The sequence below is a fragment of the Carcharodon carcharias genome, chromosome 20 (assembly GCF_017639515.1).
Source record: "Carcharodon carcharias isolate sCarCar2 chromosome 20, sCarCar2.pri, whole genome shotgun sequence".
In the NCBI taxonomy this organism is placed as follows: domain Eukaryota; kingdom Metazoa; phylum Chordata; class Chondrichthyes; order Lamniformes; family Lamnidae; genus Carcharodon; species Carcharodon carcharias.
In genome coordinates, this window is record NC_054486.1 from 42,920,020 (window position 1) to 42,945,227 (window position 25,208).

At 41.4% G+C, this 25,208-nt stretch overlaps 1 protein-coding gene across 5 annotated transcripts in view; it reads left to right on the forward strand.

Annotated features, from left to right (window-relative positions):
- akap6 (A kinase (PRKA) anchor protein 6) overlaps window positions 1–23,366 on the forward strand; it is a 527,594-nt gene extending 504,228 nt beyond the window's left edge. For 2 of the 5 annotated variants that reach the window (XM_041214722.1, XM_041214724.1), the window contains exons 12-15: window positions 5,793–9,536; window positions 20,491–20,631; window positions 21,358–21,392; window positions 22,262–23,366. In XM_041214722.1, coding sequence (XP_041070656.1) covers window positions 5,793–9,536; window positions 20,491–20,631; window positions 21,358–21,392; window positions 22,262–22,541 — 4,200 coding nt within the window. In that variant the 3' untranslated portion in view covers window positions 22,542–23,366. Of the gene's footprint in view, window positions 1–5,792; window positions 9,537–20,490; window positions 20,641–21,357; window positions 21,393–22,261 lie in introns of all 5 variants that reach the window. The other 3 variants (XM_041214725.1, XM_041214723.1, XM_041214726.1) reach the window with 3 other exon arrangements.
- The last annotated feature ends 1,842 nt before the right edge of the window (window positions 23,367–25,208 follow it).

Sequence of the window (25,208 nt, forward strand, 5' to 3'; positions counted from 1 at the left end):
GCCCATCGGAAGCTCAAGCTTCCCAGGCAATTCTCAAGGAGTCAGTGCATTTGGATTTCTGAGGTATCCTGTACTGCTCTTGGTGGGAACATCTGGTCTCTGACAATTTGGAGACTAGAAGATTTGATATTTGTTTTTGCAGAATTTCCCAGTTCAAATCTATTGAATCAAGCTCATTCACAGCAAACACTGTTACTGCTGGCTGTTTTGTAAAAGAGATAATTTACTAAAATGTATCAATGCTCATCAGTTTGTAAAATTAAAAAAAATTATTTTAATGGATATCTTGAAGAGATTTATTTGTTAAAATTGGTTAAAAACTAAATATCATGATTGTACTACATAATGCAATTGTAAACCAATCTATCCCAGCTTCATTTGATCCATGTCAAATTAAGTGATAAACCCCTGAGTTTGCAAGACATTAAATGGCTCATATGTGTTGAATAAATGCAGAAATCAACAAGGTAGACCATTTATTAATATTTAAGGAACATACATTATCAAGTAACTGCCCTTTCCCCCTGCATTTTTTCTTTTCTTCAGGTGCTTATCCAATTCCCTTTAGAAAGTCATGATTGAATCTGCCTCCACCACACTCTCAGACAGTGTATTTCATAATCTATCCACTCGCTGCATAACAAATTTTTTCCTCGTGTCACTGTTGGCCACTCACCTTAAATTTATGCCCCCTAGTTCTTGCCCCTTTCTCCAATGGGAACAGCTTCTTATATCTATTCTGTCTGGACCAGTCATGATTTTGAACATGTCTATCAAATTTCTTCTCAAATCTCTCTGCTATAAGGAGAACAATCCCTGCTCCTCCTAACTATTCGCTTAAGTCCAACATCCATTTTGCACCATCTGTACAGTCTTCACATCCTTCCCAATGTGCAGTGCCCAGATGTGGACACAATGCTCCTGTTGAGGCTGAAACATGGTTTTATAAAGACCTGGATCCCAAATGCCTTTGTAAACACTTTCTCAACCTGTCCTGCCCCCTTTAACAATTTGTGCACATATACCCACCCCCGCCACCACCAACCCCTGCTCTTTATGTCCCTGCACCCCTTTAGAAATGTATTCTTTATTTTATATTGCCTCTCTTCATTCTTCCCTCCAAAATGTATCATTTCATACTTTTCAGCATTAAATTTCATCTGCCATTAGTTGCCCATTCTACCAGCCTGTCCATGTCCTCTTGAAGTCTATCACTTTCCTCCTTAAAGTTCACAATACTTCCAAGTTTCATGTGGTATGCAAATTTTGAAATTGTGCCATGTGTACATGAGTCTAAGTCACTAATTTATATGAAGAAAAGCAGTGGTCCTAGTATCGGCCCCTGAGGAACGCCATTCTATGTACCATTAGTGCAGAGATCCCAGAGTCAGGCAGAAATGCATGTCACCAGCATTCATGAGTGGACAGCAAGTCTCCCCTCTGCATTTTACAGGCAGCAGCTGAGAGCTGCTGGCTCAATCAGTAGTACCGCCAGGAACAGAGGTTGCTGCAGCAGGCTGGGAACCTGGGGCCTACAGCAGGGAAGTGAAAGCAAAATTTAACACTGTGAAAGGGCCAAATGCTAGAGGGGAAACCCCTCTGGGGAAGTTATTGGGACCAGGGGGGGGCTGCCTTTGTACTACCTGTGGCCCGCTCTTTGCCTCATAGAGAAAAATTTTCCCTCCGTTGGGGGGGGGGAAAGAGTGGGAGCGGGCACGAGCGGGCGGGCTCCCGATTGGCGCCCCGGGTCAGGGCACGTCACCATTTTACGTGGGTGGGCCAATTAAGGCCTGCCCAGCTGACGTCCGCCAGGAAGCGCTGTGTTCCTCAGAACTTTCTTTCTTCAGCCTGGTTCTCACTTATATTATCAACCTAGCTTCTGCCATACGCATTATTTTTCTGCTTCTTACTCTATATCTCTTCATCATCAAAGCAGCTCTAGCTTTGATTGCCCTACCTTAACCCACTTTGAGAATATACCTTGGTTGCACCTGAATCTCCTTTTTTAAAGTCAGCCCATTGTCCTGCTTTAGTTTTGGATAGCAATATCTGACTCCTATCTGGCTGATGGCAGCTCACTTGGGCTCTGTGAACAGGGTCAGATTACCTGGACCAGATCCATGACGCCATTGAAATTGACCCTCCCTCAGTTCATTATTTCTACTCTACATTGCTCCTTGTCCTTTTCCATAGCTTACCTAAACCTACTATGATCACTGTTCTGTCCCACATAGTAGTTGCAAACATTTCTCTTCGGTAATTCTTCGCACAGTGTGTTTTCAGCTAAGTCATCTTCTGTGTTTCCTATTTTACACTAAAGTCTAAATGAGTGAATCGAGGAAAATATTGTACCTAATGAGGAAATAAATCACTTTTAAGAAAGCAGGAAAGAAAATAGTTCACCAAAAATCTACTTTGCACTTGTTCTTTTAATAAATTAATTCTACTGTGATAGTGGGCCATTTTTGAAACATTCATGTCATGTCGTCAGGTGGCCTGAAAGCTTGTCATTTTAATTTATGTCAAATTGTGTGATTTTAGGGGTGTGTGTCAATAATCCTAGTGGGGAAGATATTGCAGCATCTGTGAACTTACAGCTGGAAACATATGGCCATTTATTTACAAACTTACTCAGCAAATGCAACGATTATAAACAGTGGTTTATGATTGGCATTATTGTAATGGGGCAAGATTCCATTTTACTTTGATGCAATGTGCAATAAACGTCGATGGGCAATTCTATCCTCAAAGTGACTGATTAAACTTCAAAAGGATCTTGGATTGCTCATCAATTTCTGTTCATTCTCACTATTTCATGTATGGAATGTTGGTTGAGTGCGATAAGTAAATGTGTCTTTTTAAGAGTTTGCTACAAAGAACTGGCAAAAAAATAGATTTATTTCAAATAGTCGACACAATAGTACACAGAGTTTAAATTACTGATTGAAATCTTCCCTGTGTTTTTTCATTTGTGAATCGCTTTATAAATAAATTTGGACAGTAACTTAGCCTGTACAAATTCATCCTATGCTGAGTATTTCCAGCAGTTTTGGTTTCAAAATCACCTAGCTTTATATATTCCATGTTTTAAATTGACAGATATAGTAGGCAAGCCCTCCTTTAACCTCAATCCAGTTCTGGTGTTTGGAATCACGTGTCTATACTTCTTCCAGACAATTGTCCTCCTCCAAATATTTTCCACAAGCTCCAAATACTGAGAAGGACTTATAGAAAGGTTGATGCTCTTTGCTCTGGATGGCTCTATTATTTCCAGAGCTTCCTGTTCTAACTATGAGAGGGCCTGGTTGCTAGCTGGTTACCTTCCTTTCCCTGTAATTATGGGTCATTTTGTCCTGCCAAAGGAGAGATATAGTTAATGAATAATTATTGAAAAGGGATGTGCACATGTGTGGGGCTTCCTTATAAAGTGTGTGTGCTGAGAGGGAGAAGATGCAAGTTGAATGCAGGATGGAGAAGTGTCAGTGTGAAGAATGTGGCTAGGCTGTGAAATGAGAAAGCAGTCATCAGAAAAGATCATTGTATGTCATTGTTACCAGGTGAGGGGAGAATGCTGTTCATGCCTGTTGTTAAGGCAGCAAGCAACAGGTCAGGTCACAGAAGCATTTGATTCTTTGAATCCAGATCCTGGGGTAATGCTTCATAATTTGACTACCATTGCACTACTTGCTGCAAGATCTGTTTTTGCAACTACTTTCCATCAGACCATAAGGAGTCTGGACAGAGTAGATAGAGAGAAACTGTTCCCATTGGTGGAAGGATTAAGAACCAGAGAGCACAGAGGTCGGTCTTAAGGAATATTGTTATAGAAAGGAGAGGGGCAAACTGAACTTCTTTATCCTCTCATCATCTGTCCAAAAGTAAAGGTGTTTTGAATTATTTTTAAAGTAAACTGTGGCGTGTTTTCCCAAACCCTCAGCTGTGTGGTCCAACTTTGTAGGTAACACACAGCAATCTCTATGATTAAGTCAGAAGGTTAGTTTATTTCACATTCAAACCCGGGGAGGGGGTGGGGGACGTTAGCAACCTTACACATACACTATAGATAATAACAGTAAAAGTACCACAGAAATGAACATTAGTTCACGTGATTTCCAGAGTCTAGAAAGTCAAATTCCAGAGGGTGTTTCCTTTGTGGCACAGTTTAGCTGAGATAGTTCTTGTTTGGAGACAGCAGCGAGTGAGGATGCCTTTAAAATAAAATAGGCTTCAAGGAATTGCAAGACAGTGGTCAGCTGCTTGGTCATCTGGGAGCCCAGCTATTAGCCTTTTCAGGTTGGCAGCAATCAACAGACTGCTTGTTTCTCAGTTCTCAACTGAATATGGAGATTTCAAAAACGTCATTCTAGTCATATGACTTCCTTCCTCTACAATGATTTCAAAAGGAATGTTTATCTGATGCCTGAGTCTGGCTTCTGTTTTATGGTTTATAACGTCCCAGTCATTAGCCTCTGAAAGAGTCACCATCCATATTGAGGATCTTGTTTTGCGAGCCATTATGTGGGCAGACCTTTGACTCCTCTAGAGGGGTAAGCTTATCAAGATGCAAATGATGTCCATTGTCCCCTCAATGATGGACAGTCCCAGGTGTGAGATGGGTCTGTTAAAAACTCATCAAGAATAACGAATTTCAATCTCTGCGATTTTGTGGTTATACAATGGGGTGCGAGATTCCACATGAATGAGAGAGGAACGCTTTTGTTCTTTTAACTACTGTTGGAAGCTTCCAGGACAGGTGGCCAATCCTGTGAGTCATGTGACCTGTAACAGCCTTCTTTTGGTTCAGCCAAAGTCATAAGAATGGTCCCAGGGATGAGGAACTTCAGTTACATAGATAGATTGGAGAAGTTGGGACAGTCCTCCCTGGAGAAGAGAAGGTTAAGAGGAGATTTTATAGAAGTATTCAAAATCTTAAGAGGTCTGGAGAGTAGATAGGGAAAAAATTGTTCCCATTGGTGAAAGGATCGAGAACAAGAGGTACTGGTTTAAGATAATCAGCAAAGGAAGCAATGGCAACATAAGGAAAAACATTTTCACACAGTGAGTGGGTGAGGATCTAGAATGCACTGCCTGAGAGTGTTGTCGGCAGGTTCGATCGCAGCATTCAAGAGGGAAATTGGATTGTTATATGAAAAGGATGATTGTCCAGGGCTACAGGGAGAAGGGGAGGGAGGTGTGGCACTAGGTGAATTGCTCCCTCGGAGAGCTAGCACCGACTTAGTGAGTCGAATATCCTCCTTCTGTGCTATAATCCTTCCTGTGATTCTGCTCCTAGCAAAGCCACAAGCCATTTTCAGTGGTGTGAATGAGGAGTATTCACACTTTCAATAGCTATCAGGAGCACCACTGAAAATTCTGGCTTACAAGATACCGAGATACCCATCACCAATACAAATGAGTGGGCAGCTCACCAATCAAATGTTGATAAGGCACAATGGTTAAAATGCTCTTGACTTCATACTAATTATATTAAGTTGTCATGCTGCCTGACCACCCACAACCCACCCAATAATCGCTGCCAGTTAAAGTTTCCTTTGTAAATTCATGAAAATGGATTGCTTATGTACTGCTAAATATAGAGGTCCAGGTAAAATGTGATTAGGCACATATAATTAATACTTTGTAAGCATGGACATAGCTAAGTTTATCACTTAGTCAACCTGATCATTAAACAAATTGTTATAAAAAGGACCGTGCAGTTATAAAATACCAACTGCATAAATCTTTAAACAAAAATAAATCTTAAAATATTTTTAATTTTTGTTCCCTTTTAGATCTCTTTAAGCTGTATTGAATCGAGTCTAATGGATTTGAATGTCTTGCATGAAGATTCACTGGAATGGGATGAAATGGACATGAGTAATAACCTGATTGGTATCCAAGATGAAACACCTGATCTTGCATGTGAGCAGAATGACATATCAAAATTCTCACCTGGGCCCATCAATAATCTTGCTGATGAGCTTATGCTGGATCAATATACCAGTGGTCCTGGAGAATCACTGTATAGTCCTGGTGAGGCATCTTCTTCTTCATGTCCACATATCAATCAGGTCTACAGCAGACATAATGTACAACTCAATGGGAAAAATCATATGTCATTCTGCAAGAATGCCTCAATTTTTTCCAGTTCAAAGCATCCAACCAATTTAGTAAAGAGTGCAAGTAAAGATTCATCTTTCTCATCTGATGACTCTTTGCCAGACCTACTTAGTGATTTGATTCCAGTAAAAGAGGACAAACCAACATCACCAAGACTTGAGAGTGAGAGTGGAATAGTCAGCAAGGATGGTATAGAAACTACAACAAATTCTCAAACCTCTCTTTCAAATCAGATTGATCAAGCTCAAACTAAACTATCTGTCAAACCATTGCACCCCCTGATAGAATTAAAACATAAAGATTGTCCAATTCAGTCATGCATTTGTCAAAGACAGGGTTCACTTGAAAAAAAGGAAATGAAGAATGCAGCAAGAATACAAAGGATAAAAAATGAAGTAGAATTGTCAAAAAATCTTCAATCACTGCCTCTGAATAATGAAGGAAATTTACAGCCCCTTGATATGAATAAAATTGCTTCAAAGGGTTTTGCAAATGATCTAGAGGCACAATATGATGTGTTCACGTTTTATGACTATTCTTACCTGCAAGGCCCTGAGCTTGAGTTAAGTATGACTATAACTCACTCACCTGAAGAAAAGGCAACTACTGATGGGCATATGTCCTCTAAACCACATTCTCCTGAATTTATTTGTAAAAATGGGCTATCAGTTCCAGATTCGAAATCAGACAATGCCACATCAGACAAATGTCTGCCAATAACATCAAGTGAAGGTAACCTTGAGACTTGTTATAGCGAAACAGATGATGACAGAATATCTCAAGATAATATAAATGACACAGGTTTCACATTTTTGTCTCAGAGGTCATCAGTAGAATCACTTTCAATTGCTGGTGACATATTTCAGCTTGGAACTAACAATCACAAAAATGGTGATCTACAACACCGTACCTCCTTAGAGAGCTGGGCCATTCCATACAAAATCACAGAGGAACTACTCAGTATCCAGGGGTCAGGGGACATCATGGGTAATGATGCAGTAGGGGAGCTAAGTAAGAGGACATTAGACCTATTGAAACGTTTAGAAAACATCCAGAATCCAGTAAGTCCAAAAATGAAACGTAGTGTCTCTGATATCACACTGCAGAGTAACTCTCTCAAAATGTCATTCACTGGTCAACTGTCATTTGATGCTGCATCATCAGCAAATGAAGATTCTGTTGCATCTCTCACAGAACTTAGCAGCAGTGATGAGCTCTCCTTGTGCTCAGAAGACATAATTGTCCATAAAAATAACATTTCGGATTCCAATGCATCATTCAAAAAACACGTTAATCACTCAGTGACTGATGAAGCTGATGTCAATATAAGCATGATTGTTAATGTGTCTTGTACATCTGCTTGTACTGATGAAGAAGACGATAGTGATTTGCTTTCCAGTTCAACCCTTACGCTAACTGAAGAGGAACTGTGCATTAAGGATGATGATGATTCTAGCATTGCCACAGATGATGAAATTAATGAAGAAAATAAATACATTTTAGATGGGGACTATATGAAGAATGAACTCCACCATTGGATTAAACCATTTTTTTCTGTCACAAAGGAAAAGAAAAAAATGAATCCAGGAGAAAAGTATCGGTGCAGGACTGATTCAAGTAGTGTCAAGTTGCCAACCTTCAAAAATATTTCAACGCTTTACCCATTTTTAAACAGTTCCACATTGATGCAGCCCGAGTCCAAAGACTGTAAGAGCACTTTGCTCTGTCCAAAAGAAAGGCACTTCAAACAGAATGGAATGGAGACTCTCAGACATTTCTGCACTGACCACCTAAAAGATGATGTAGAGAATGGCAATGTGGAAAAATCTCTGTTAAAAGGCAAAAAAGAACTAACTGAAGAGACAGACATCAAGAAACTTCAGTCTTTTGAAAAAGGGCACAACACTGGCAAAACAGAATGTTTGAAATCTGAATTATTTAGTAGTACATTTGAGCAAGAAACATATGTTCCTTCTGCACAGTACATTCCATCTTCCCTGACCCCCACACAATCTCCAAAGAAGGATAAAAGGCTGATATGCTCGGAAGACATTGGCATTGCAAACAAACATTTATCATCATTTCCTTTTAGCATTGATGAAGAGCCTATTTTCTCAAAGAAACTTGAAAAGTACAATGATGTTACAGTATCAGGTGACAAAACAACTCCTACGAGTGAATTTAATAAACCTCAATGGCATGAAGATTCCAATACAGATTTGGCATTTAACTGCCTTGGTAATGAATATAATATCACGAGTAAAGAATCAGCTGTAAAATGTTCATCTCATCTTGATTCAGAAAACAAGCACTTGGAAGAAGCTAATAAGGATTATGTAAATGATATTTCAAATTGTTCCTGCCATCCTAATGTTCCTCATGATGTTGATGGTGAAGAAGATAGTTCCGTTCATAATTTTGTGATGGAAATAATTGATATGGCATCGACAGCCCTGAAGAACATCTCCCAGCATGACTCTGAAATGACGAATCCAACTTCAGTGGCTCAGATCAAAGAGAAAGTATTGGAACATTCTCACCGTCCTTTGCAGCTGCGAAAAGGAGACTTTTACTCCTACCTGTCCATATCATCACATGACAGTGACTGTGGTGAAGTAAACACTTGCATTGATGAGAAAAGCAGCACACCTCAGCCTTTGGATTTTAATGATCAGGCTAGGTTAGAAAACAATGACGAAGATGATAATTTTCATAGTGAAGATTTTGAAGAACAATATACTGATCAACCCTCCTTATTTGATTCTACACTTCAAAAGGACACAGTTTCAGATAATAACCTATATTCTTCGATCAAACCTGTGTCTTTTTTTGACAGCAATGCATCACCATTGCCAAATGGTAAACTGGGCATTGCAATGTCAAAAGCTATTCACGTGACACCAAGTAACCAAAATATTTGTGGTGGAAATCTAACTGAAACAAACAAAATTACTGACAACCCTGATACATTTTCAGGCATCACTAATCAAATATACAACACATCTGAAGACAATACCTTTCAAGCAGCAGAGTGCCATACTGAGAATCCTTACCTTAATTCTTTGTTGCCTAAAACACAAACATACACTACTAAGTATTTGTCAGATAATGAGTCCTTTTTTGCTATGTCTAAAATTGAAACGCTTCAACCAAATGACCCTCCATTAAAGAGCGAGAGTGATGAAAATCATAAGTCAGTAAGTCAGTCCCATGAAATACAAATAAATCTGGTGCAGGACACACAACCAAATAACAGTCATTTTGAAAAACCAGGAGAAGCCATGTTTCTTAGCACCAAAATTCAGTTTTCACATGGACATCCTGTTTATGAAAATCATCAAACTGCAGATTTCAAAGACAAACAGAAGCTTCCCATGAAAGAAAACCATTATGATGGGGACTTGTCTCAGAAAGAGGTGGGTTACATGCTATATTAAAAATCTATAATTTTATAATTTGTAGAAGCTCCAGTTTCTTCTATTTAGAAAAAAGATGGATAAAATACCTGTTTTATTTATACACAACACATTAACAGTGATCCAGACCGTTCAGTCTCCAGATCGTCAGGGACTTGGCGTACAATCCAAGATGTGGTTCGGGCACTCACAGAAGTCCCAGCATGCTGACCTCTGGGAATTTTCTGGGAAGTTTGAACTTCAGACAGGCAATTCCCCTGCTTTCTGTGACCCTCCGCAAAAGTCTCCAACTCTGAGCTGGAGTCGGGGACTTCGGACAGTTCCATTGCATTTAACTAAATAGCTATCCAGGAAATGTTAGACAAAAAAATCCTAGTCCAACTCCTGAGTAACTACAGAACTGATGCCTCAATCACTCACAATGACTCCCCCAGACTCCTACCTTGACACCCTCACTATGCCCCTGACCTGACCTGACTAGCCCATGACCAGACTATCCCTCCTGACCTGACTACCCCCAGCTCACCTATCACCTCGTCCACTTGCCAGCCTATCCACCTGCCACCCTACACACCTGCCATCTCACCTACCTGCCACCCTACTCACCTGCCACCTCACCCACCTGCTGCCACTTATCCACTTGCCCCCACACCCACCTGCCACCCTATCCATTTACCCACTTACTTCAGCCACCTATCCACTTTATAAGACCATAAGATGTAGGAGCAGAAGTAGGCCATTCGGCCCAAAAAGCCTGATCTGCCATTCCATGAGATCACAGCTGACCTGCTAATCTTCAAATCCACTTTCCTGCCTTTTCCCCATAAACCTTGATTTCCTTATTGATTAAAAATCTGTCTATCTCAGCCGTGAATATACTTTATGACCCAGCCTCTACAGCCCTCTATGGTAAGGAATTCCACAGATTCACTACCATATGAGAGAAGAAATTCCTCCTCACCTTTGTTTTAAATGGGTGCCCCCTTACTCTGAGATTATGCCATCTGGTCCTAGACTCTCCCACAAGGGGAAACAACCTATCAGCATCTACCCTGTCAAGCCCCCCAAGAATCTTATATGTTTCAATAAGGTTGTCTCTCTAAATTCCAATGAAAATAGACCCAACCTACTCAACCTCTCTTCATAAGAAAATCCCTCCATACCTGGGATCAACCTAATGAACCTTCTCTGGACTGCCTCCAATGCTAGTATACCTTTCCTTAGACAAGGGGACTGTCATGAATTTATTAAGTATGTAATATTATTGGAAAATATTTTTCTTTTAAAATAGAGGTTTAGTCTGTGGGTGTGTCTTAACTGGATTAAAGCCAGCTAGTCTGGGTGCTTTTAGGTGTACTAGTTTTGAGATGTAAAAGAGGTAGAGTGCATTTGCATTTTTTGAATAGAGCATTCAAGGAGTGGGGTGAAATCTGGCACCTAGCTAGCAGAGACCAAGCAATATGTTTATATTATGAATAAAATTGGTGCTATGAGAGTGGTTGTTTTGTTAGAAGAGGTGGAGTTCAAAGAGGCTGGTGTTATAATGAGAATTTACATTCAATGAGATGTGCTGAATATAACCGATAGCAGTTTTGTGTGTGCAGGGCAGAGGCAATGTAAGATCAAAGCAGCTGTAAGCCTACAACTGTCTCCACAGGAATAAAAGTGAAAAGAACCTCATTTTGAATTCATAAGGTGAAAATGCTTTGCCTGGTGTCTGATTAAGTCTATGGGTTGCTGTTGCCTTAATAGAGATTAGTTTGGGAATTTGTTGAAAATTATGGTAGTAATAATTTGTAACCATGTGTATATATTTAACTTGTGTAAATTAATAAAATGTTTCATTTAGTTTAATATAAAACCTCTTGAGAACTGGTGGTCTGATTCCTGAATTTAGAGTCTTATCTCAAATATACCATTTAAAAATATAGATTATGACAATTGTTCAAAGTTCCCCTCTGGAATTTTTAAATAACTCAGCTTTACCAACTGTTCAGTCATAACAGGGACCAAAATTGTTAACAGTATTCTAGATATGATCTAACTAGTGCCTTGTACAGTTTTAGCAAGATTTCCCTATTTTTAGACTCCATTCCCTTTGAAATAAAGACCAACATTCCATTTGCCTTCCCTATTACCTATTGAACTTGTATATTAGTTTTTTGGGATGCATGCACAAGGACTTCCAAATCCCTCTGTGCTGCAGCCTTCTGCAGTCTTTCTCCATTTAAGTAATATTCAGCTCCTCTATTCTAACTGCCAAAGTGCATAGACGCACATTTTCCCACATTATATTCCATCTGCCATGTTTTTGCCCACTCACTTAACCTGTCTATATATCTCTGTTAACTCCTTGTGTCATCCTCACCACTTGCCTTCCCACCTATTTTTGTGTCATCTGCAAACTTGGCAATAGTACATCCACTTGCCTCATCTAAGTCATTAATATATATTGTAAATAACTGTGGCCCCAGCACTGATCCCTGTGGCACTCTACTAGTTACAGGTTGCCATCCCAAAAATGCCCCTCTTATCACAACTCTGTCTTCTATTAGTTAGCCAATCCTCTATCCATGCTAATATACTACCCCCAACACCATGGGCTCTTATCTTATTAAGTAGCCTTATGTACCTTACCTGACTGAATGCTTTTTGGAAATCAAAATATATGACATCTGCTGGTTCCCCTTTATCTATCCTGCTTGTTACCCCCTTAAAGAATTCTAATAAATTTGTTAGGCATGATTTCCCCTTCATGAAGCCATGCCAACTCCGCTTGATTAGATTATGTATTTCTAAATGCTCTGCTATTACATCCTTTAAAATAGATTCCAACATTTTCCCAATGACAGGTGTTAAGCTAGTTAGCCAGTTGGCCTATAGTTACTAGTTTTTTGTCTCCTACCCTTTTTGAATAAGGGTGTTACATTGGATGTTCTCCAATTCTCTTGGACTTTTCCAGAATCTAAGGATTCTTGGAAGATTACTACTAATGCATTCACTATCTCTGTAGCTACCTCTTGCTACCACTACTCTTCTAGCCACTACTCTGTAGCTACCCTACCACCTTACCCATTCACCCTTTCACAAACATTCACATTGGACATTTAAACTTATATGGCACCATAAAAAGGGGGCATGTCTTGTCTTCCCCTGCCGCTACAGCACTGCGATGGAGTTCTCCGTTGGATGCTACATTCTGCATTTCTGGAGAATCTGGGCTCAGAAGAGCCAGCAAGAATTGCAGAGCAGCATCAAGGCACGGAAAAGTGCAAGTGGAACAGCAATCCAACAATGATTGTCACTTCGCGGAAGATCCGAACTAATGTTTTAGGAATGTATGCTTTTGGAGTCAGCATCCCTTGAGAGTGCAATTATGATAAGGGTGACAAAACTAAATATAACTTGTCCCAACATACCTCAATAACCTTTGTAATACTTCCCAAAGAATTGACGAGCCACTTAATTTGAATTAATAGTGGAAATTTCATGAATTCAGCAGTGCATAATATGTGGGCTAAATGGCTCAGTGAAAATTATGAAGTATCTGATTTGCTGAGGACACGTAGGCTATTTTACCTTGGCCCACCCAGCACAAACGCTGTGGTGGTGGTGTTAAAATGACAACTTAGAGTCTGGTTACTGCTCAGCTGTCATATTTACTAGGGACCCTTGCTTGAATCAGGTGGGATATACTGATCAGTCCTGCTTATTTGATTCTACATTTCAAAAGAACACACTTTTAGATAATAACTGATTTCCTTTGACCAAAACTGTGAATTTTTGACAACCGTGAATCATTATTGCCAAATGACTAAGCATAGTGATGTCAAATGCTATTTATGTGACACAAAGGCCAGAATTTTCTCCTCCTGTTGGCAGCGGGTGTCATGGCGAGCGAGGTCGGGGGGGAGATTTCGGCGGGGGAGTAGAAATTGGTTTCACGACGACATGCAGTCACAGCAGGTTCATCCAGTGGTATCCGCCATGGCACATCACAAATCCCGCTGGAAGCCGGTGTGAACTGATTTGCATCCTGTTAATGGGATGTAAAGTAAGGCCTGACTGGAATCGTCCCCCCGCGCCTGATTTACCATTATGCCGGCGGTAAAACACACCAGCCCAGCACACACCTGGACAAGCATGACGTGCAGAAGTTGGGATTTACCAAAGTAATGGGCCTTGCTCAGATTGCAGACATCCGAGGAGAAGACAATACTGGAGGCCTACAGCTACGGGACCCTGGTGAACATGTGCTTCACATGCTGGGAGAATCTTCATGCACATGGTTCTGCTGCAAAACAGCTCTCGGAAGGTGGGAGGTCTCCACACAGCAGCTTCGACTTCACTGAGGCTTCAGAATTTCACGGACTTTGTCATGGGCTCGCACAATCTTCCATGGTTTCCATTGATGCTCCGGGCCTGCTTCGGAACTTCACAGACATTACCATTGGCTGGTACAGATGTGCGGAGAAGTCACGGTGTGGTGGAGTGGAAGTTCTCAGTGTGAGTAGAAACGAAGGTGTACGAGGGGTGGGGGGGAGTGAGATTGAGAGTGGGGTGGGGGCGGATTGAGGTTGGGAGTAGGATGGGGGGGGAAGGTCTCAATGGGGTGAGGTTCAGAGTGGGGGTGAATGAGTTGTGGGGGTGAGGTTGGGAGGGGGTATAAAGATGTTGGGAGGTGAGGTTGGGAGGGGGGGCACAAAGGTGTCAGAGGGTGAGGTTGGAAGGGGGAGGAGGGTTTATGGAGGGGGGGGGGGAGTCCAGAGGGGGGAAAGGGGTAACAGGGGAAAATGGTGCAAATGGGGAGGTAGGTGTAATGGGGGAATGAAGGTATAAGGGAGGGAGTTAGGAGGGGGGAATGAGTCTGGGGAAGGAAGGAGTCTGGAGGGGGGAAGGAGTCCAGGGGGAGGGAGGAGTCTGGAGCGGGGAAGGAATCTGGAGCAGGGAAGGAATCCGGAGATGGGAAGGAGTAAGGGTGGAGTAAGGAGTAAGGGTGGAGGAAGGAGTAAAGGGGGGATGTCCAGGTGAACGTGCAAGTGAGGGATCTGTGGAGTTGATGACTGCCTCCCGGGGAGTGAAATGAGAGTGGGCATAGTAGGAAGGAATGGTGAGAATGAGAGAGGGCAGACTGAGCCGGTAGGGTGGGAGGGTGAGGGTGCGACGGTAGCAGTAGAAGGGACGACAAGGATGGTTGATGGGGACTCGGAGGCAGACATGGAACCTGGGGGTGGGAAGGAGGAGGTCAGGGAGATCAATGTGGATGGGTTTGGGATTCTTGGGAAGGTAGGGAACGTACATGTTCACCTGGACATCCCAGAAAGAAAACGGTCCTGGCTGGTGAGTGACAGTGGAGAGGTGGAAAGTGATGCCGGGGGTGGTTGACAGTCATGGGGGAAAGGACAAGAGTGAGTGGGGGATAGGATGGGACAGGGGTGCTGAAGACAAACTTTAGCAGTACCATGTTTCTAAAATCAAAAGTGATAGGAGCCTTTGTTGGGTGGAAACAGGTGCTGCATGGGAGTGCGATCAGTGGGTGGGGGAGATGCAGGTCAGCTCAGATGGACAACTGAAAGGGAACCCCAGCAGGCAGCACTGAAAATGCTCAGGACATTGAAATGAGTGTGATGGAGGAAGGTTCCGTGTGCGTGGGAGAGTGCTTGCATGAGGCTCTGAAAGGCCCTGCACACATACACTTCTCACTTCAGAATCACTCATGGATTGGCTGCTGAACAGCTAGTGGAGGGAGGGGATGCAGGGGGAGGACTCGCGAAGCCTGTAAATGAAGATGAAAGACACTATTATACATTATTCAAGTGAATATATTTTCAGATTATTAAGTGACAAAACATGTTCACTCATGCAACCCTTTGTGATCAGAAATTCTTATCTTTTCCAGGCCAAACACTTCGAGGTGCTGCCCTGACATCCGCAGCAGGGGTGGAGATGTGCAATGGTTGGCCCTGTTCCCTCTGATGACATTGGTGGGTGTCCCCTGGAGAGCTGAGGCTTTGAGGGCCCTGATTTGCTTTGGCTGTCCTCCTGTGGGCCAGCTGCTCCCTCTGCGGTGACAGAGAACGAGTTTGAGAGGGGTCACAGGCAAAGGAGGCTTGAAAGGAGAGGACAGCCTCTGAGATTCCAGGTGTAGATGACCCAGGGGTATCCAGGTGCCACTTCTGCCCCCTTCTGATGCCCGAGGACCCCAGCCTGACTCCTTGAGGAGAGGAGCACCTGGAGGGTCGAGGAGATGCCCTGTTTCCCTCTTGCGTTGCCACTGCTGGAAGTCATCCATGGCTCTCACAACGGAGTGCAGGTCTGCATGCATCTCTGTGGTCTGCTGGACCAGGGTCTTCGTGGTGTCCACCATCCTTCCCATACATGCACATGTGGGCAGCACTTCATCAGAGAGCAGGTGGACACACGCCTCTGACTCACGTGCCACTCTCTATTGAGGGCTTCCAACAGCTCTGCGAGATGCTCCCCCGCCTTCTGCTGCATCTCCATGATGATTTGGAAGGCCAAATCCAGAGGATTGTCATCAGACTCAGAAAGCTGGGGAGCTCAGCTGAACCTGCCTCCTCCTGCTGTGGACAAGTGTCCATACAGTGACCACCAGATGGTGAACCTGAGCTTCCTCTAGAGTTAGGCCCCACCGAGGTGTGTGTCTCTGCACTGGTGGCAGATGTGGGTAAGCTCTGTAATAGATCTTGCAGGCTGCTTATTTGCAGCTCTTCAGTGGAGGAGGTGTCCTGGAGGTGAGGACCTGGATGGAGCTGAGGGTCTGGCTGGCTGAGGGTGTCAGTTTCTTGGCAGAGCTCCCAGTGAACCGAAATAGAGATAATTAGTGCATGGCAGCAGAATCAAAAGCAGCAGAGAGAGCATTCACATTTGCATTGAAAGAAGGATGATGTGGTGCAGGATCCTCATGTTGGTGTTTGACGTTGACTTCACCATCGCTGCAGGCACCGTCCACGTCATCACCTATCAGTGCGATGGTATACTCCTCAAAGTGAGTGAGGGGCCTAATGTGGGCCACTCCACCCCCGGTCTGGGCCCTCTTCATGCTGCTGTGAACAGGCTTCTCCTGCATGAAAACAGATGGAGAGTGTGTGAGCAGGATACAGGGCACTGTGTGGAATGTTTGTGTGGTGAGCAGACACATGGATGGGATGAGGAACTGAGCTCCAGATGGAGCCTGATGGAGATATGAGGTGTGTGTGAGAGTTAGTGGCGTTGTCCCTTGAGATGTGAGATCCCTGTGCATGTGTGTTTAGGTTTGTGAATGTGTGAGTTGAGAGTGATGAGAAGAGTGACTTACCCTAGTGGAATGGAGGAGTCCGTTCATCCTCTTTTGGCACTGGGTGGCTGTCCTCCACTGCAACCGCCTCCCATTTGGATGGGACCTTGCTGGCCTTCACACAGAGCTGGTGTAGAGGACTTTCCAGTGGGCCTCCACTGCATCCAGTAGGCACTTCAGGAGGGTGTCGCTAAATTTGGGGGCAGCACATTTCATCCCTTTGGCTGTCATCAGTTCACACCATCTTCCTATCCCTTAAAAAGTGCTAGCTTGTTGCAGGGTCGGCCTTTAAATAAGGTGCCCGGTTTACTGAAGCCCTAATGTGATGGCGGAGTGGGCAAATGAGAGGACACCCTACTAGCAACCCGGCATGTTTCCCAGGAATGATGATTAATGAGACAAGATTGGGACGGTACTGCGTGAAAAGCCACCATTGTGGCCAGAGGGTAAAACATCATTTTTCCCGCCCACTACCACACTTGGTGCAAATCTGGGACGATTCTGCCCAATATCTTTCAATCAGTAGAGTGCCATATTGAGAATCTTTAATCCTTTTGCTGCCTAAAACACAAACAGGCACATTACTGCATGCAAATTATGGTCCTATGACATTGTCTTAGAAAGACAACTGGGTACAGCATGTCGTGAGCACCATCCACCCTGCTGAACCAGGCACTGGAGTGGAAGAGGCCCCAAAAATGTAAATACAGGACTACTTTGTGAAGCCAAGAAGAATTGGAATTCTGCACCTGATTTTACAAGATTACTGTAGACCAAATGCCGCCCAAGTTTCACTCTCCCTCCCCTCAACCAAAGCCCTGTGATCGCCCCAGCTGGTTGACCCATCAGCCACCAGATGTTGTGCCAGCCTATAGCAAGATTCAAGCTTAGGAGGAGCAGCTTGTTGGGGCCATGATGATGAAGCACAACCCTTAAAATGGACTGGTTCTCTTGCCAACAGATGAGTCTTTCCACTCATTGCTCACCTACAAACATACGAAAATGAAGCACAGAAAAAGACCTGCTGATCCATCAAGCTCATAATGACCAGGCCGGTTCCATGCCCAGAGTTAAAATCTACTCACTGCATTTCCAGACAATCATTAACTGTCTAGTGAGAGGGGTCAGGTGTATTGTTGGTGACATCTTTTGATGATCTGCTTCTATCACTGCTTGTTTGTCCCTACAACCACACCAACCCCCTCCACTTCTCTCTCTCTCTCCCCACCCCCCCCCCCCCCCCCCCCCCCCCCCCCCCCCCCCCACACACACCTTAAACCAGCTTATATTTCAACTCTTTCTTGGACTCGAACTCAAGTTCTGTCGAAGGGTCATGAGGACTCGAAACGTCAACTCTTTTCTTCTCTGCCGATGCTGCCAGACCTGCTGAGTTTTTCCAGGTAATTCTGTTTTTGTCATTGTTCGAAGCTCATTTGGAGTGAACAATAGAGTCTGCCTGTTAATCCCCACAAGCTTTCTCAGTGAACAACATATTTCTCTTTTAGTTTAAATAGTGTTTTTACCACAAAATGTAACTCAGAAAAGCTTATCTTTAGAAGGTTATTTGGCATCCAATGGAAGTAAAGTATTTCAAGTGTTGTTGGAAATTATTTGACACAGTTTTATTAGAGATACTGTGCCCACTTCCCCATTCTAGTTCTTACACATGAGATTTTGATAAGTGAATTTGCAGAGCATGCACTTTTTCATGATGATGTGCAAAGGTTTTTTTGTGTTAATAATCCATTATTAAAACCCCAGCTTCTTTAAAGGTGACTTTGATTTAATATTCTTTCCTGTGAAAACATTAAATAATTTGAATTTTCTAAATTCAGTTAGTATACTTTGATGGTGCACCTTAAGCTGCTCAAGAAATGCAACATCCATTACAAATTGTAGTTTCACATCTCTATATATCCTATAAAAATATTTATTTTGTTGCTGTTAGAAATGTTGAGATAACTTTGTCAGTAGTATAATCTGGGTCTTCTCCTAGATTTGTGTATTCAACACTAATATTCTTTTTCTTTAATCTTCTTCTTGTAGATTCCCTCCCACCCCACCCCCCTCCAACACACACACAGACTATTTACATAACAGTCTGCTGAAACCAGGAGTGCTCATGCTGAACAAGTTCGGGATGTGAGATTTTGGGGGAAAATCATCTCCACAAATGGGCCCTCACCTCACCCCAAATCTTGCATGTACTCTACTCAGTTACTGCAGTTGTGATGGACTGGTGGATGTAGCTTGGAACTTAAAAGTTCAAGTAATTCGCTGGTAGTTGTGTTGTGTGACAGTACTGTACCTTTAAACCACATGAAAACACACTCTAAGACAGCAATATGAAACTATATGATAATCAATAATAGCATCAAAATATCAATAATTATGCAATAGGGTGATTGGTCCTGAACCTATGGCTAACATTTCTAATTCTCTGTCATTATTTCTTTATTTGATCAGCATGGTTTGCATTTCCTGCTTTTTTGTCCATTAAACATCTCTGTAGCCATTCTTTTCCTTTATTTCTTATATAAGCTGCAGTTAAGTTAGAACCATCAAAACATACCACCATAAATGCTTGTATTATTCACTTTTGTAAACAACTCTGTTGATGCTTTGAAATCTTCCAGTTCTTTGAACTCTTTAATTCTTAGTTTTCTAGTTCACTTTAGGAAAGTGAAACAGTGCTTGAGCTATGCGTTCATGACATTAACAAGGTTTTAACAAATATAAATTTGTTTTTCCCCAACATCTCTCATGGGGTCATTAACCCATTTTCTCATATGTTGGAATAGTCAATCTGGCATCACATATTGCTGAATGATGTGTCAGTGCTTTCTACTGATGTGCTACCGATCTCTTGCGCCATTGTTGGGCAACAGAGCTAAATATTGTGCTAGGTACTCAATAAACCTCCAGATGCTCATTACCCAGCAACATTTACATTAAGAATATATCATCTGTGATTTACATTTTTTGAAAAATAAAAAAAAATCAAAATCTTAATATGGGCGATTATAATTCTATTCACAGTTAATTTATAAGAAATAGATGGATTTTTTAAATCACGCAATAAAATAACAAACACAGATACAGAAAATGTTTAGAAAGAATATCTAATTCAGAACCATAGGTTGTGGTTTATACTCCAAGATTTATTTATTAGCAACAGAGTTGCAACTGGGTTATCGTTCTGACTGAAATATATATTCCACACTTCATCATCATAAAATCAGGTAAGGAAATATTAAAATATTACATGAAGATACATATTTGAAATGGGAACAAAATTGATATGTATACTACTGATTGTCTAATATATTATAAAAGTTTCTCTTTCGACAACGCATTTGTTCCCAATTGTGATGTGCTTCTTATATATTTTGAAAACGATCTCATAGGAAATGGAGCTAAATATTACTTTAAATTTAAAATAATAATTAAGGCTTGGATATTCGCAGTAAAGTACTATGACATGTGAAATTTCAAGAGGATTGTCAGAGAATACAAGCCATGTGTAGAGAAGATTTACTGATTCCCTTTGCTGCATGGCTTAATCACATGGTATGTTTTATATTTACTAGATGTAAGTGGGAATTCAGCAAAAACTGCTAATAAATTAATTGAAAACAGTTTTTTCCTGATTTGCAGATCCCTAGCTCACAAAAACATACAGCAGGGAATCTCAGGAAAGCTCCAAAGAGTGGAACCACTGATGCCAAAACTACAGTTTCTGTATGCCACCACAGTGAACTTCCAAGTGACTCCCATGCTGCAAGAACTGTACCCAAGGTATAGGATGTGAGTCAAATAAATATTCTTTCCAGAAGTTGAAATATTCATGTGATTAATGTCCACCAGTTAATCCTTAGAAAGCAAAAGCTCATTATGTGTAGCAAACTCAAGTGGTGCCTCATTGTTACTGTGTTTGCAAAAGCTAATGTAAAACAGGCAATTTGTATTGTGGAATTGTTGGATCTTTTTGTGGGTAATTTTGCAAACACAGAATAAGATCACAAAAGTTGACAAAACTTTCTGCTGCTCCTTTTTTTTGATGGGCTTGCCTCCTCTGCAGCTACCTTGGTGCATTCCAGTTTGAAGGCTTTGGGGGCTGCAACATAAAACTCATCAGTCATATGCCTCCTATCCCATAAACTGGCTTGAAATATAAGCGATAACCTGCATCTGCTGTGTAACTGCCAGTTATTCGTTGCAATTTCCTGCAAAGCTATAATAGATAACAAAATCTATCAAAAGTTCTGTCCAGGAAGTATTCTGCTTGTACTTCAAGCCAAGTATGTTTTGTAATACTTTTGCACTGAGTTCTATAATTAGCTTTACTTCCTTTTTATAAATAATTGCCTTTGACATAATTTATTTTGACAAAAATATAATTAATGCATAGAAATACATACAATAGTCTTTGTAAACAACTTCCTGTATCACTTGTTACTTTCTGAATTCAATGCTTACTGCTCTTTTCTTTCTTTTACTTGTCATGTTTCTATATAAATGTAGAGGTCAGTAACAGCAAAGCAAGATCAAAGGCAAAGGTAACTAGCTAGATTGAGATATTTCTGCCAAAAATGGAAGGTGAATAAATGCATGTCCAGAGTGCCTCCTAGAAACTGTAGAAGGGATGCATTTATTTCTTCAGCTGTATTCTGACAGTCATTTCTTCATAACCCTCATTACAAGCTCCTGCTCTTTGCTGCATGGTTTAATTATCCCAGATTGACTACTCACTGTGGAAATCAAACCCTATGGCTGGCCAGATATTATTGCTTTCAAGCTGTCAGATTTAGGAAAAACCTGAAGTTTAAAATATATACAACAGAATAGATATGGAAGGAATTAGTTTTAAATATCTGTAGTGAATTCATTTGACTGTTCTATTTAGGCTCCTTGCTTTACAGATAGTTTTCATGACTTCAGGTTTTTATATTCATGTGGAACCCAATGATTGCTGCTTTATGTATCCATTATCACTGGGCTTTGCTTCAATCAATGTTGTTTGCATATTGACATATGTACCTGAGGGTGTTGTCTGCATATTGAAGATCACAGATGAAAGCAGCAGAAAAGAAAGGTCACACATGATAGTTTACCTCCTCTAGTGAAGCAGTTATTAAACAATTATAAAAGTCCAACAATGATTTAATGCAATTAATTGATTTTATCATACAACTGTTACTGTGTTAGATTTTTGATATTTACCAAAAAATTTCTCTCACACTGTAAAAGTTTTTATTTGGCATACATGTTTAGAAACAGCTCAAGTAGTTGTCCAGTGGTAAATGTATAGTTTCAGTAGTTTTTTTATTAGAGTAGTTGTAACATTATTGTTTAGAATACAGAAGGAAATATTTGTCACTTTTTATCACTGCTAACTACAACATATATTTATCTTTCTTCTCTCTAGAAATCTGGCTGTAACCTTGCTCCATTTTTGCCCACCTAATCCCAAGGTAGCCTCTAATCTAATTGAACCATCCTCTTCCTCACTGATATTGAAGACAAATTCCTTCCAAATGCGAGTTTTTCATGCAGGTGTGGTAATCTGGTTGCTTCTGCTGGTCCTGTGTATGGCAGTTGCTGTTACTCCCTTATTGGTAATACCAACAGATTGCAGCAAAGTCCGGCATTTTTCTTCTTCATGGACTCCTGTCCTAAGCTACCTCCAAGGACCTCCTCCATTCTGATCTACGGTTTATAAATGTCCTTCTTCTTATGGTATAGGCACTTTTTGATATTTAAGACAATACTACAGAATTTGCAAAGGTATGAAGGTGTAATTTTGTGTCAATTCTTGTAATGGCATTTCACATATTGGCTTACTGGAGTAATGTTTGGATTTTATGGGAGAATGTATTCATCTCAACAAACACTTATTTGTCAGAAAACACACACATATACAAAAAGTGAGTCTTATTATGTTAAATGTGCTAAATCCAACAAGAGGAGCCATGAATATCATTATACTATTTAACTTTAACATGTGACAAGTAGCATAATATTTCTAACAAAAGTTAATTTGAAATTTATGTTTTGTCTTAATTATCATTTTTGGTACATTTAGCATAAGTAATGTTAAACCAATACCAACATAGAATACATAGATCCAATCTATGCAACCCTGAAACTTATAAAACAACCTTATTGTGCTGTATATTGCAATTATAGGTACTTTAGTTCGGTACATGGTCAAGCTTTGTTATCTCTGCTTCCTAAGATGGGAAGAGAAGAAATATTTTAACAATGTGTGCCTTGCGTATTTCTTACATCTTTTGTTAAAAAGCTGCTTTCCCCAGTTAAAAAAATTGGCTCAAAGAGATGTTGTAGCAAGGTTATGCTGTGTGTATAATTTCTGTACATATGTACAAGAATATGCTAACATTCATGTATGATGATATACAATGCTTCCTTGTATTGTGTTAATGTGTCCAGTGATGTGGAAAATATTAAGCCTTAAGCTGTTAGATTGCATGAGTAAATTAAAGTTGGAAAATAAAAATTACTTTATCAGACAACAAGTGGAGTGAGTTATTGGCTTTCAAAGAGGCAACCTTCCCTGCAGAATAAGAGTTAATTTATTTACATTTTTAGTATAGCTTAGTATTACAGCTTATATGAAAAAAGTGATACAGAAATATAAAAACATTAAGTTATGCCACAATTAAGAATCATGAAACAATAGGGACTGACAGGACATCACTGCCCTACTCCCATAAATCTCCAACTGTCCCATACAGCACACAAAGCCACAGGGACAACGTAAAGAGGAAGGGAATCACGAATCACAATAAATCATGATATTCCTAGGCTTTAAATATGATCAAAGATTAGTATTAACATCAAAATTAAAGGAAAAGAATTAACTCACCCTACCTGGCAAGAATAGGTTGGCCATCAGTTTAAGTAGCGATGTAAAGAGTTATTACCGCATTCCCGTTTGATTCCTATTCATTGCTTATCTTTTTTAGGAGACTGAAATACCTGCCTAAGTCAGGTCTTTTTTTCAAATATTCGTTCATGGGATGTGGGCATTGCTGGCTAGGCCAGTATTTATTGCCCATCGCTAATTGCTCTTGAGAAGGTGGTGGTGAGCTGTCTTCTTGAACCGCTGCCGTCCATGCAGTGCAGGTACACCACAGTGTTGTTAGGAAGGGAGTTCCAGGATTTTGACCCAGCGACAGTGAAGGAACAGTGATATATTTCCAAGTCAGGATGGTGAGTGGCTTGGAGGGGAAATTCCAGGCAGTGATGTTACCATGTGTCTGCTGCCCTTGTCCTTCTAGATGCTAGTGGTCGTAGGATTGAAAGGTGCTGCCTAAAGAGCCATGGTGTGTTCCTACAGTGCATCTTATAGCTGGTACACACTGCTGCCACTGTGCGTTGGTGGTTGAGGGGGTGGATATTTGTGGATGAGGTGCCAATCAAGCGGGCTACTTTGTCCTGGATGGTGTCAAGTTTCTTGAGTGTTGTTGGAGCTGCATTCATCCAGGCAAGATGAGAGTACTTCATCACACTACTGACCTGTTTCTGGTAGATGGTGGACAGGCTTTGGGGAGTCAGGAGGTAAGCTACTCGCCACAGGATTCCTAGCCTCTGACCTGCTCTTTAGCCACAGTATTTATATGGCTAGTCCAGTTCAATTTCTGGTCAATGGTGACCCCCAGGATGTTGGTAGTGGGGGAGTCAGCGATGGTGATGCCATTGATTGTCAAGGGGTGATGGTTCGATTCTTTCTTGTTGGAGATGGTCATTGCCTGGAACTTATGTTGTGCAAATGTTCCTTGTCACTTGTCAGCCTGAGTCTGGATATGTCCAGGTCTTGCTGCATTTGGATATGGACTGCTTCAGTATCTGAAGAGTCGCGAATGGTACCAAACATTGTGCAATCATCGGTGAACATTCCCACTTCTGATCTTATGGTGAATGGAAGATCATTGATGAAGCAGCTGAAGATGGTTGGGCCAAGGACACTGCCCTGAGGAACTCCTGCAGTGATGTCCTGGAACTGAGATGATTGACCTTAAACATGGACAAAAGTGCTGAATTCCAGAGGTGAGGTGAGAGTGACTGCTCTTGACGTCAAGGCAGCATTTGACTGAGTGTGGCATTAGGGAGCTCTAGCAACACGAGTCAATGGGAATCATGGAAAAAGCTCTCCGCTGGTTGGAGTCATACCTAGCACAAAGGAAAATGGTTGTGGTTGACCAAGATTGTGATGAGGTCAGGAATTGAGTGACTCTGGCAGAACCCAAACTGAACATCAGTAAGCAAGTGTGGCTTGATAACACTGTTGATGACTCCTTCCATCACTTTGCTGATACTCGAGTGTAGACTGATGGGATGGTAATTGACTT